This window comes from Botryllus schlosseri, chromosome 11 (assembly GCF_051294905.1).
Source record: "Botryllus schlosseri isolate E-star chromosome 11, Bs_hap1, whole genome shotgun sequence".
Taxonomy (NCBI): Eukaryota; Metazoa; Chordata; class Ascidiacea; order Stolidobranchia; family Styelidae; genus Botryllus; species Botryllus schlosseri.
In genome coordinates this window covers 3,299,710-3,312,340 of record NC_137246.1, presented here as the reverse complement: position 1 = coordinate 3,312,340, position 12,631 = coordinate 3,299,710, and the positions used below count along the sequence as shown (strand labels likewise).

The 12,631-nt window shown below is 38.6% G+C and overlaps 1 protein-coding gene across 1 annotated transcript; it reads left to right on the top strand.

Annotated features, from left to right (window-relative positions):
* The first annotated feature begins 146 nt into the window (after nt 1-146).
* Nucleotides 147-12,586, top strand: LOC145450329 (ATP-dependent RNA helicase DDX1-like). Its single transcript, XM_080328841.1, has 14 exons — nt 147-406; nt 516-659; nt 848-998; nt 1,637-1,775; nt 2,970-3,279; nt 4,872-5,111; nt 5,570-5,674; nt 5,732-5,904; nt 6,769-6,902; nt 7,871-8,085; nt 8,748-8,930; nt 9,719-9,801; nt 9,868-9,973; nt 12,226-12,586. Exons 1-14 carry the CDS (start codon nt 218-220, stop codon nt 12,385-12,387), a joined length of 2,334 nt encoding a protein of 777 aa, XP_080184967.1. The 5' UTR covers nt 147-217; the 3' UTR covers nt 12,388-12,586.
* Nucleotides 12,587-12,631: the final 45 nt, after the last annotated feature.

Sequence of the window (12,631 nt, the reverse complement as noted above, 5' to 3'; positions counted from 1 at the left end):
TGATCCGCTTTTCTCACACCAAATTTGTAGTTTCTTTAGTATTTTATTTTTATGCTGAGCTGAATTGATTGATCCCAACCAACGCATCCAAATTTATGACACAATATCTGTATTTGTTAATGCAGGGTGTGATCAGACTAGTTTACCCTACCCAGAGTCACATCGGTCACACCCTGTCCTATACCGTTAAGTTCATTTATTGTTGTTTCATGTGCCAATGATGTTTTCTTTACGGTTGGACAAATCAATAAATCTCTCTCTCTCTCTCTCCCTGTTATCTGTAGTGACAGTTCTACCGGTATTTAAAACACTTGGAAGTATGACTGCATTTGAGGAGCTTGGCGTTATGCCCGAAATTGGAAAGGCCGTCGATGAAATGGGATGGATGCTTCCAACTGATATCCAGGTCCGTATAGATACGTTTTCAAATGTTTCTATATATAATTTATTCAATATGAAAGAGATATATAATAATTATATCTCTTGGCATTACTAAGATTTTACAATCTTCACAGGCAGAGTCAATTCCACTTATTCTTGGAGGGGGAGATGTGCTGATGGCTGCTGAGACCGGCTCGGGAAAGACTGGTGCCTTCAGTATTCCTGTCATTCAGATTGTTCACGAGTCCAAGTGCGAGACTGGCAATGGCTCTTCAAAGGTGTGATTATAGACAGAAGACAAACACTTTTGTTACTATAACACCAGATCTTTGCTTTCTAACTTGACTTATGAATGCCAACCATGTATACCCTTGATGATTTCTGATCCCTTTACAAATATGTATTATAGGATTTGCTCTTCCTACATTTTGATTGGGTGGAAAAAATATAATCTCTCTTATTACAGAGCGCATCGGGCAACCCGCTAGCGAATAAATGGCAAATGAACCCGCATGACCGTGGAAAATCTTTTGCCATAAGCTCCGACGGGCTGCTTTGCCAGTGTCGCGAGTTTAAAGAATGGCAAGGCTGTCGTTCGACCAGGGCTGTCACTGAAGGTGAGATAAACTTGGCTGGACTTTTGCTAGATTACTGGCCATTTCAACAAATCCCTTAGGACAGAGGCTGGCAAACTACGGCCCACGACACATGTAAGCCTCGAAAAAAATAGAAATCTGGATGAAATCTTGTAAAAGTATCGGTTGCTAAACACCCCAGAAAGTCAAAGCAGAAATGATGAAATTCGCAGTACGGTTTTTGATTGGTAAATCCAGCAAGTTTATTATTTTCATTGCTGTACTTGAAAAAAACGATTAGTGCGTCTGCTGGGTACATTCGTCATTACCTCATCGACAAGTTAGGTTACAACTCATTCATAAGGAATTCAAAACAGTCTAGAAACCAAAAACTTCAAGATGAATACTGGATTACAGTAAAGAGTTGGCTCGATCACTATTCAAACAGAATGTTGCGTTTTTGGCCTATAATCCCAATTTTATTGTAGTACGGCCCATAAATTCAGATGTCGAATGCTGCCCTTGATCTACAATGTTTAGTTGCTTACCCACCCCTGCCTTATCAATATCGACCATAATTATTTGAAATCTAACACTAGACTGCTAAGGCTTCGATTTTTGGCCCGTATCGGCGTATTCTTATTCGTATATTCATATACTCATCATTATGACATGCTCAGGAAAATATTACTACGAAGTAACTTGCAAAGACGAAGGACTGTGCCGGATGGGATGGTCCACACTGGACGCGGACTTGAATCTGGGTACAGACAAGTACGGTTTTGGATTTGGTGGAACGGGAAAAAAATCTTTCAACCGGTAAGACTAATCCTCTCGACTAGGGCTGGGGGCAATGATTCGAGTACTCCAATCTGGATCGACTATCAATAGTACTGATTAGAGTCGAACAGTGTGAGATGACTTTTTCAAGTACTGAAATTATACGCTCCTTGCTGCTGAGAGTTAATTTATCCCGATGTTAATTTTCAGGGTTGTAACCAAGTCGCAAGGCTACGAGTCACAAGTCAATCTCACCTTTATAGATTTGACTCGGTCAAGTCGAGTCATTTCCAATCCATCACCGAGTCAAGTCTGAGTCCAAGTCATTGTGTTGACTGCTCAGTTTCCAGTTACAGTCTTGTTAAACCCACTTTTTAAAACTCTGTTTGGTGATATCGAACTGGTTCGCATATATAACATACTAATTTTCCTCACTTTTAGCAGTTTCTGGTTGCATTTTCAAGTACCAGTACCAATAGACGAAATCCCAATAGTGTGGTTACTTTACTATTCTTCAAAATTACAATGAAATGTCGGTCTTCTGTGAGTCTCGAGTTCTAACTTGGTTCGAGTCATGTGCAATGACTCAAGTCCAAGTCAAGTCAGTACACAGACAGACTGACTCGAGTCGAGTCGTTTCCGTATTTTGAGAAAATGACTCGAGTCATTTCAACCGTGCGCTGCACACCAACTTTTGCTCAATTCCTACCGGTAGAAGCGATTTTCTTGCAGTAGAAAGCTTTAAATTGGATGCACACCAAATTTGGCTCAATTCCAACCACTAGAAGCGAAGTTATTGCAGTAGAAAATTTTCAACTCCATGATTTTATAATAAAAATTGAAGAGTTAGCCACTGTAAATAATATTTTATTTTAATCCAAATTTTTCTACTGCAATAACTTTGCTTCTAGTGGTTGGAATTGAGCCAAATTTGGTGTGCATCATCTCTACTGACAGCCTGACAATTTTATGGGGTTGACAAAAAAAATTTGAAAATTCATTTTTGTTTTTTAATGATAAATTCAAAGCTTTCTACTGCAGTAGAATCGCTTCTACTGATTGGAATTGAGCCAAAGGTGGCGTGTAGCGTTGTATTCACCAACCTAACAATTTAATAAAGTAGCCAGTGAAATCTGAAGAACGAGTTTTTTTAACAGCTCTAATGTACACGTTTTGCCCAACCCTACTCTCAACGTGCTCTAGAAATGCAATCGTTCCTATTTGCAATCACAGCCAGTTTGACACTTACGGGGAACCGTTCACAATGCACGATGTCATCGGCTGTTACATCGACGTCACGCAAGGCATGATAAAGTTCTCTAAAAACGGAACGGACCTCGGACACGCTTTTGATATTCCCGGCCACTTGAGACAACATCCGTTCTATGCAACGTGCGTCGTCAAAAACGCTGAACTCCTGTTCAATTTCGGCGATTCTCCGTTCAAATACCCTCCTACCGCGGGATATGTCGGATTGTCCAAGGCGGCTCAAACTCAATCCATACCGTCACGTAAATCTGGTTCTGCCGGCGCTTCAAGACAAGTAAGCCTCTCTCTATTTTGTGTTCTTTTCAGCCTTCCACTGTGTCACTTCATAAACTTACAATTGGATAGTATATCCATATTGAAATGAATCCGAATATTTTCGGCTGACACTCGTCATGGGTATTCTTCGGCAACTAGTAGAGAATTGGAAAAACATTTTATGTCAACAATCTTATCACTAGAACGATTTTATGTTACTTGAAAAAACGGAAGATTTTGACCTAAAAAATTCAAACTTATACGTTTTTTGACCTTAAAAATCTTGAATTTGACCAAATGTATGTAAATTAGGTGTCTTCCCACATAATGTTAGAATTGTACTACTTATCTTCATTTCTGGTTGGAACAGTCATTCCTTACGAAGTAGTTTGGCTTGAAAAAAAAATTTCGCCTAAAAACTGACCAATTTTTACATGAAAAAACTTTGTTTTAACAAAATATGGCCCTATGAAGAATTCCAATACCGTAAACTTTGGACTGAAGGGTAACTTTGTACACTAAGCAGTAAAAGATTTAAACGTTTATTGATAAAAAAGGGTTGCCGCTGGATGTCCAATTCTTTTTCATGAGGCAACAGTACCACAAGTAGTCTCAATAAAAGGTGGATTCATTTCACTACCAGATAAACTTGACCCAATATTGATGAATTAAGTAGGCTACAAGCTGTAAAATGTCAAATGTTTAGTTCACCGACACTGCAAAATCTACCATACAAACGAAATGCAGGTTGCAAAAAAGTTTTAACTTTTTAAACAATTTTGACATTTTTGACCTAATTTTGACTTTTTTTGACGTGTCAGAAAAAATCTCCCTACTTATCACCAAATATGACGTCACATGCATGAAATATTGAATAATGTTTGCAAAGAGAGTGCTTAAGCTCAGGGGACTATTTTTAGATAGTACACGAACTCCTGTAGGCACACGCATGCAGACTATGAAGAGGCTCTTGGAGATTCGGAACTTAAATATACAACTGAATAATATATTCATATTGAGTTAAAACCAAATATTTTCGGCTCAGACTTTGACAAATTTATAATTCTAGTGTAATATATGAAATGTTTCTTCTCTCTTATTCTAATCTCATTTTCGGAATACTTCCCTTCTCTAATTTTAATTCTAATCTAGTTTCTGGTTTTCCTGAAAATACTACTACAGGAGAACTCTATAGGGTGAAACGAGCCAAGCTTGCTACAGACATCTGCTAAACTGGACTTCATTCAATGATCAGGTTTTCACGAGTTCAATAATTCTAATCTAATTTGGAAATACACTGTGTACTATAATTTCAATCTAATTTTGAAAAATCAAACGTGTAGTTGTAATTCTAATGTTGGTATAAATGGGAAAAGCTAAAATTTTTTTAGTTGTCCCAATCTGCATTTTATGTCAACAAGTATTTGTCAGACGAGTTTCGGCCGAAAATATTTGGGTGTATTTCAATATGAATATGTATTATTCAGTTGTAGGCCTATAGGCCCACCTTATTGGTTATTGTTGTAAAATTTGTGTTTCAGTAGCATTACAGATTAAAGTACAGGTTCATCTTACCAGACTGTAGTTACTGATGAATAATTTTGCTTTCAGAATAAAAGAAAAGCCAACAATGCTCCTTACGCAATCATAATCGAGCCGTCGCGAGAGCTCGCCGAACAGACCTACAATAACGTGGTGAGCTTTAAAAAACACGTGAAAAATCCCGGCATCTCCGAAGTGCTAATCATCGGCGGTGTGAGTCCGAGCGATCAACTCAAGTGTATCGAAAACGGAGTCGACATCGTCGTCGCCACGCCCGGACGGATCGATGACTTTATTTCTTCTGGTAAGGTGAGATGTGTAAACCAAACGTATTTGTTGTCGTTAACGAATGGTGCTTTTTTTAAGTTCTCGAGTATGTCTCGATACTTGCACTACGTCTTCATGGGGTTTTGAAACATACTTAGAACAGTTTTTAGATTTTTATGCAAAAACTGGGCGTAGAATACATGCTTTTTTATTTACTTGGATATCGCTACTTCTGCTTGAGCTACAACGCCTGTGAACTGTAAGAAATTTCGGTTGACAACCTAACAATTACATGGGGTGAACAGAAAATCTTGAATTTTTTATTTATTTATTTTTATATAATAAATAGAAACTTTCTTCTCCTGTAGCAATGCGGCTACTGGCTGGAATTGCACCAAATTTGGTGTATAGGCGTAAATTCGGTAACCTAACAATTTTATCAAGTAGCCAGTACAATTTGAGAAAAATAGTCATTTTTGAACACCCCTATCATTTTTCAGCTCAGCCTGGACCAAGTCAGGTTCATGGTTCTCGACGAATGCGACGGCTTACTGTCGGCCGGTAACGAGGCAATGATAAAAAGAATGCACTCCAAAATGTCGCAGGTTTGTCAGGGACTCTCAATTCTACGATTGTTCAATAACGCAAACACCAAATGCCAGGTTACGGCCGACGGCAAAAGGTTACAAGTCATCGTGTGCTCCGCTACGTTACACAGCTTCGACGTGAAGAAATTGGCGGAGAAAATCATGCGTTTTCCGACGTGGGTCGATCTCAAAGGAGAGGACTCGGTGCCGGAAACCGTGCATCATGTTGTTGTTCCTGTCAATCCAAAGTAAAGCTCGATTATAATTAGGGCTGGGCAAAGTCGAGTAACAGAGTGTTTTGATTCTGAATCAAGATACTGTAGTCAAGTGTTGGAGTATCACTCATTGATTATGGTGTCACAATACTATGAATGATGCAGAGAGTGTAAATAGCAAATTGGCCTCGATGCCAACTCGTGGAAGCAAAGTTATTGGAGAAGAAAGTTTGGGATTTAAAAATTTAGTATTTACGGGGCTATAATTAATGATGGGACAGTTTCCGGTCGTAAATACTGTTTTTTAATCCGAAAAGTTATTGCAGAAGAAAATTTTTGATTTGAAAAAATAGTAGTTACAGTGCTATCATTAATAATGGGAGAGTTTCCGGCCGTAAATACTATATTTTTTATCCAAAAAGTTGTTAATGTAGAAAATTTTGGATTTGAAAAAATAGTATTTACAGTGCTATAATTAATGATGGGATAATTTCCTACCGTAAATACTTTTTTCAAATCCAAAATTTTCCATTCCAATTCTTGTTGGAATTGAACCAAATTTGTTTTCCCACATTTTTCAACAAAAATTCTTTTTATTTGTAATAAATTGAAAATTTTCTGCTGTCGCAGCAATGCTTCTATAGGTCGGAATTGTGCCGTGTTGTTTTAGGCACCCTAACAATTTTATCAAGTAGCCAGTAAAATTTGGAAAAAAATTTCTACAAAGTCCTGACGTGTAATTTCAGTACCAGTACGCTAAAATATCATCTCTCACTGCTCGACTAGAATCATTAGAATTGATACTCATTTCAGATTCGAGTACTCGAATCATTGAGCCCACTCCCGATAGCAATCCATAATGATGCCGCATGTGAACTGATCGTGCCTGTAATTTAGAAAAGACAGAAGCTATGAAATGCTGAGACCGGAAGCGAGAATACCGACGGACGGCGTGCATCAGCGCGACAGAGTGGGACAGCGAGACAAGCCTTCCGACGAAAAATTTTCGGAGGCGGTGAAGATTTTGAAAGGTTACGTGATAATTCGATTACGATGCGCTAAGTCGATGGGAGGGGGGTACAAACTTTTTGAAATTTGGTTCAATTCCAACCCGATGAAGTGAATGTTATTGGAGTTGAAAATTTTGGATATGAATCGAATAGCTTAGATTTAACAGGTTGGAAATTAGCCAAATTTGGTGTACAGCGTTTTTTAGGCAACCTAACAATTTTTTAGTTATTTTTAAAGGGGACTAGCAAGTCAAAAACCTAACTTTCAGATGGCTAACCCCATCACCATGAAATTTTCGCAGTCGCTAGAAGTCGCTATGCTATATGCAAAAAAACAAAAAAATTTGTTCCACCCTGCTGATTGTTGATTTGAGAGAGAAAAAATGCGCCAACACGGGGAATGCAAAATCTCAAACTTTTGAAGCCCTTTTTCCAATCTAACGCCTTCTTTTGTGTTATGCTAAAATTTGAAGGAATATGTGCAACCCCTCTTGGAGAAATTTCATTTTAAAATTTAAAATTTCAGGTCATTTTTTCAAAAAGTTTGCTGTGAAGCTATGTAATTCAGAGCAAGGTAGAACTAGACCAAACGACTCTTAGCATAACATAGGTCTCGATGTTAGCTTTTCAGAAAACCCCGAGTGAATACTATATGACATTACGTCATACAGATTTTTGGTTTACCATGAAGCTGTTAAACAAAATTTTACAATTGAGAAAAACTTTATTCAACATTTTACCAGCAATAAAAGATACTAAACCGGTGCTGACGAAGTTTTTAGTTATGTTTTGGGTAAGATAAGGCCATGAGGTAAGAGTTTAGGAACTATGGTGATATTTCAAGCCAAGAAAAAAAAATTGAAAATTTTGATATTTTTTCTACTCTTAGACTTGCTAGTCCCCTTAACAACCCTACTGTGCATTCTCTTCTATTTGCTTTATCATCGTGAGTACTACCAACTTGGATTGTGTTACCTCTTTCATTTCAGGCGAATATTGCATCAAAGCGATCAAAAAACATAACATGGACCAATGCATCATCTTTTGCCGCACCAAGCTCGATTGCGATAACATGGAGCGGTATTTTACGATGCAAAACGGCGGCCCCAAAGCGAAGGGTCATCTGTACTCTTGCGTGTGTCTCCACAGCGACCGGAGGCCCCCGGAAAGGAGGGAGAATCTCGAAAAGTTCAAAAAAGGAGAGGTTAGGACTCGTGTTATCTTGTGTTGTCGCTGCGTTTTTCACCTTCTCCAATCGGGCTTCTGAGCACACATTTGGTCGGGAATTTACATTGAGTTTATATTATGCCAGGGTTTTGACGACTCAAGTCGCACTGTACTTGACTTGTTTTAGAGAATGACTCGACTCTACTTCAGTCACTTTGTGTGTTGACTCTATTTGTACTCTAGTCATTTCTGACGACTCGAGACTCATACGGCCAATACAGGCATTTCATTGTGACTAATATTAAACTTGACCAATTTGCACCGTCGGGGTTTTCCGAAAAATTTTGCTTCACTTTTCAAAACTGTAAAACACGACCTTAATGGGATACGAAACCAACGTAAGTAAGATATCAATGGATTCAGAATTTCAACGCCTAACCAACTACGCAACGAAGCGAGACTAGAGCAGTTCGACCGAGCGTTGTATATAATCAAGAAGCCGAGACAACCTCATTGTGAAAATGTACATATTTTGGTTACTTCCTTCTGGAGCCCACAGCGTATACCTAGTGCGAATAAGTACATGCTGTTCACTGCAAATAACATCTTTCAAACAAGCCATGAGTGACCGTTACTATCAAAACACTGTAAACTACGGTATCGCACCTGTCATAAACAAGCCTCGCTTTCTCCGAACAGGTACGGCACTTGATCTGCACTGACGTCGCCGCCCGTGGTTTAGACGTCAAAGGAATTCCGTTTGTGATCAACGTCACTCTTCCCGACGAGAAACAAAATTACGTTCATCGCATCGGCAGAGTGGGCAGAGCGGAAAGAATGGGGCTCGCGATATCTCTCGTATCTGTAGAGCACAGGGAAAAGGTGATTGTGAACGGTGCCCTTGTTCGAAAATTTTGTACAATGTAGATCAGGCCTGAGCATTTTATGGCTCGCGAATAGTTCCTTTGACTTTAAAACATAAAACCTACTTCTGGATGTAATGCGTGGACTGTATGAACTTAACCAAACATGTGTTCCTTTTGTTGCCTGTTTATTTATATACCTTGATCACTTCGGTTGTTCAAAAATAGCTTCATTCTTCAAATTTTACTGTCAACCCCGTGAAATTGTTAAGTTGTCTTAAAATATGATGTATAACAAATTTGTCTCTATTCCAACCAGCGGACGAGAATTCACAAAATTTTGGATTTAAAAGAGGTAGTATTTACTGTGAGAAATTCATTAATTATGAATGGTAGAACTATCCACCGTAAATACTATTACTACAAATCCAAAATTTTGAACACCGAAAGTTGGAATTGATTTAAATTTGATGTCTAACAGTAAGATTTGAAAAAAAAGAGTTATTTATGAGCAACCATAGCGATCAAGTAGCCTACGTATGTCGTATGCATAATCCAGATTCAAAACACAGCCAATATAACAAAGTTTGTCGCAACAAATAAAGTCACATTTACCATACAGTATATTTCAGTTTTTCATTCAGTTTAAACTGCTTGCAATCTAGAAATAAAATTTATTCGCCCCAGAATATAGTTTAATCTTTCGGCTCAGCCCGCCTACATATATTCTCTGCTCTCTCATTTGGCCTGTCGGGATAAATAATAGCCCACCGCTTATGAAGAAGTAAGATTAATTTGTTATTACAGGTATGGTATCACAGCAATTGCAACAACAGAGGTAAAGGATGTTATAACACAAATCTAACTGATAGGGGCGGGTGCTGTATCTGGTGAGATATTCCTAGCGTATTGTAGACGAAACATACACACATTTGCTTATCTGCATTTCGCTGTAGGTATGACGAGGGCTCTCTGCTCGCGGACGTGGAAGAGCATCTGAAAATCACTATCGATCAAGTCTCGCCCGATCTTGAGATCCCGGTGAACGAGTTTGATGGAAAGGTGAGCCTGATTATGGTGTAGAATTTTATATTTTAGTTCTCTGTTTTCAGATCTTGCATTCACACTTTCCTATGGATTTGATATTCTGGCCGTTCATTGGTATTCTGTTTTGGTGTAGTGCTAAGGTCTAGGCCAGTAGTTCTCAACCGGGGGTCCGTGAAGCGGCTGAATTTACAACATGGTTGATAACGTAAGAAAAATAACGGGGCAGTTTCGCTTCATTACTAGTGAAACTCCAGAACTCACATCAACAGATTGACCGTCTGAGATAAATATTCTGCTGTGCAGACTCATTTCAATTACGAAATTGCCAATAAAGCCATATATAAGTTGGGTTAGCAGAGTTATTTGAGTTTTTAGATGATAATTCTTGAATTATCCACCAATCAAGGATAATCCCAGAATTATCAAAGAAAAACTATAGTAACTCCGCTTCTACGGGTTGGAATTGAGTCAAATTTGTTTTGCGTCGTGTTTGAAGACAGCTCAACAATTTCATGGGGTTTTTAGTAAATTCAAAATTTTTAAACTAAGAAATCCGCGATTACCGGTTGGAATGAATTCGAATTTAAGGTAACCTGACGGTTTAGTCACCCAGTCAGCAAGATTTAGGAAAAAAAGTTTTTTTGAACAGCCTTCTAAATCCATGTCTGTATTATTCCAGTTCACCATCTACGCAGCAACTCATTTGTTGAACGAACCCTTTGAAGTTATGTAATCACAACATTTATAACAATAGGTGGTCAAAGTAGCAGGGCTGTAATGACTCGTCGCATTTTTTTCAAATGTGTAAAATGACCCGACTCAATTTTTGTATTGACTCGACTTGTACTCAGGTCATTGTGCATGACTCGACACTAGGACCCCAATACAGACATTTCATTGCAACTTCCTAAAATAGTTTAGTTACCATGTTATTGGTATTTCGTCTATCAGTCCAGAGTCAGGTCTCCTGATACTTGGAAAATAGGGCCAGATAGAGGAAAATAACTATATTCTGAAGGCAAGCAATTTTATATCACTCGATCAGAGTTGAAAAGAGTGGGTTGAACCGGATTGAACTGAAACTGAACTGTGGACATAATGGCTTGGACTAGGATTCGAGTCAAAACGCTATGACTCGGACTCAACTCTAACTGACTTGGACTTGGTGGTGAAGTGAAAATGATGCGACTTGACTCAAGTCAAAACTATAAAATTGAGATTGACTTGTGACTAGGAACTTTGTGACTTGGTTACAACCCTGCAAAATGGCCACCCGATTAGAAGTAATACCGTAAACTTTTACTCAATTGCGAGGAAAAGCAGCTATTTTCAGAGCAGGCCATTACTATTTCAAGTAAAAATAGAATATACGACGGGTATGAGAAGTACTCGATTAGTATTTGGAAGTGGATGGACAAGGCGTGGCGAGCTTTGTTTGTCAATCGATGGCGTCTGTGTTCAAAATTACAGGATGCATCTGCACTTTCCATGCAAACTTACTAATGGCGATGTAAATAGGTGCAATTCCCGAAATTTCAATCTGCAGCCGTCACGCAGGGCTTGTATGACCCAGCTGTCACGCCGAATTTGCTCATGTAAATGATGCGAATATACCCGTAGTCCGCTTTCCAATTGAAAAAATATCAAAATAAGAAAGTAGGTTCGTTTTATAACTTGCAGTAAAAATGGAAATAGTCTGAAACTTCACCACACGATTAGGAGGTGAAAATGAACCCAACCCACTTTTAGTTCTTCAAAATAAGTATAAGAACTTCGTTACTGACCAGATCTGTTTGAAGCGGGGTTGTAATCAAGTCGCAAGGTTCCGAGTCACAAGTCAATCTTACTTTCATAGTTTTGACTCGACTCGAGTCAAGTCGCGTCATTTTCAATTCACCACTGAGTCAAGTCCAAGTCAGTATGAAGAGGGTCGAGTCCCAGTCACGGTGTTTTGACTCGATTCCTGGTCCAAGTCATTAAGTTCAGTTTCAGTTCAACCCCCTTTTTTCAACTCTAGTCGAGTGATATAGAATGGGTCCTAGTCTCGAGTCATATGACTAGGTTCGGGTCATGCACAATGACTCTAGTACAAGTTGAGTCAATACAAAAATTGAGTCGAGTAAGTCATTTTATGCATTTGAATAAATGACTCGAGTCACCAAAGAATCTCGAGTCGAGTCATCACTCGAGTCATTACAACCCTAGTTTGAAGTATATTGATTTTGTATCAAGTGGGTACCATATTTTGATCATTATGTTTTCTCTAGGTTGTTTATGGAAAGAAGCGTACAACCCACAACCAGTCATCATACAAAGGCCATGCCGACTCTTTGGCGCCTGCCGTGAAAGACTTGCAAGCTCTGGAAAAAGCTGCTCAGACTTCATTCCTTCAGTTGGCGATGGATAATTTCTCATCGAGACATACTTGATAGATGATAATGTGATTTATCAATGTGCTGGTCTGTACTCGATTGCTGCTAACTGATGTTTTTGAATTTGGAATCTAGATTGGTGGTGCAATATTCTGATTGGATATAGTCGACTTCTCTCCGGTAATATTGTCGTAGTAGTTTCAATGTATCTTGTCAGAATGTTATTGTGAAAGTAAAACTCTTTTCTCACTGAAAATTGCTGGAGTGTTTTTCAACACAAAGAAATGGAACATCAGCTTCG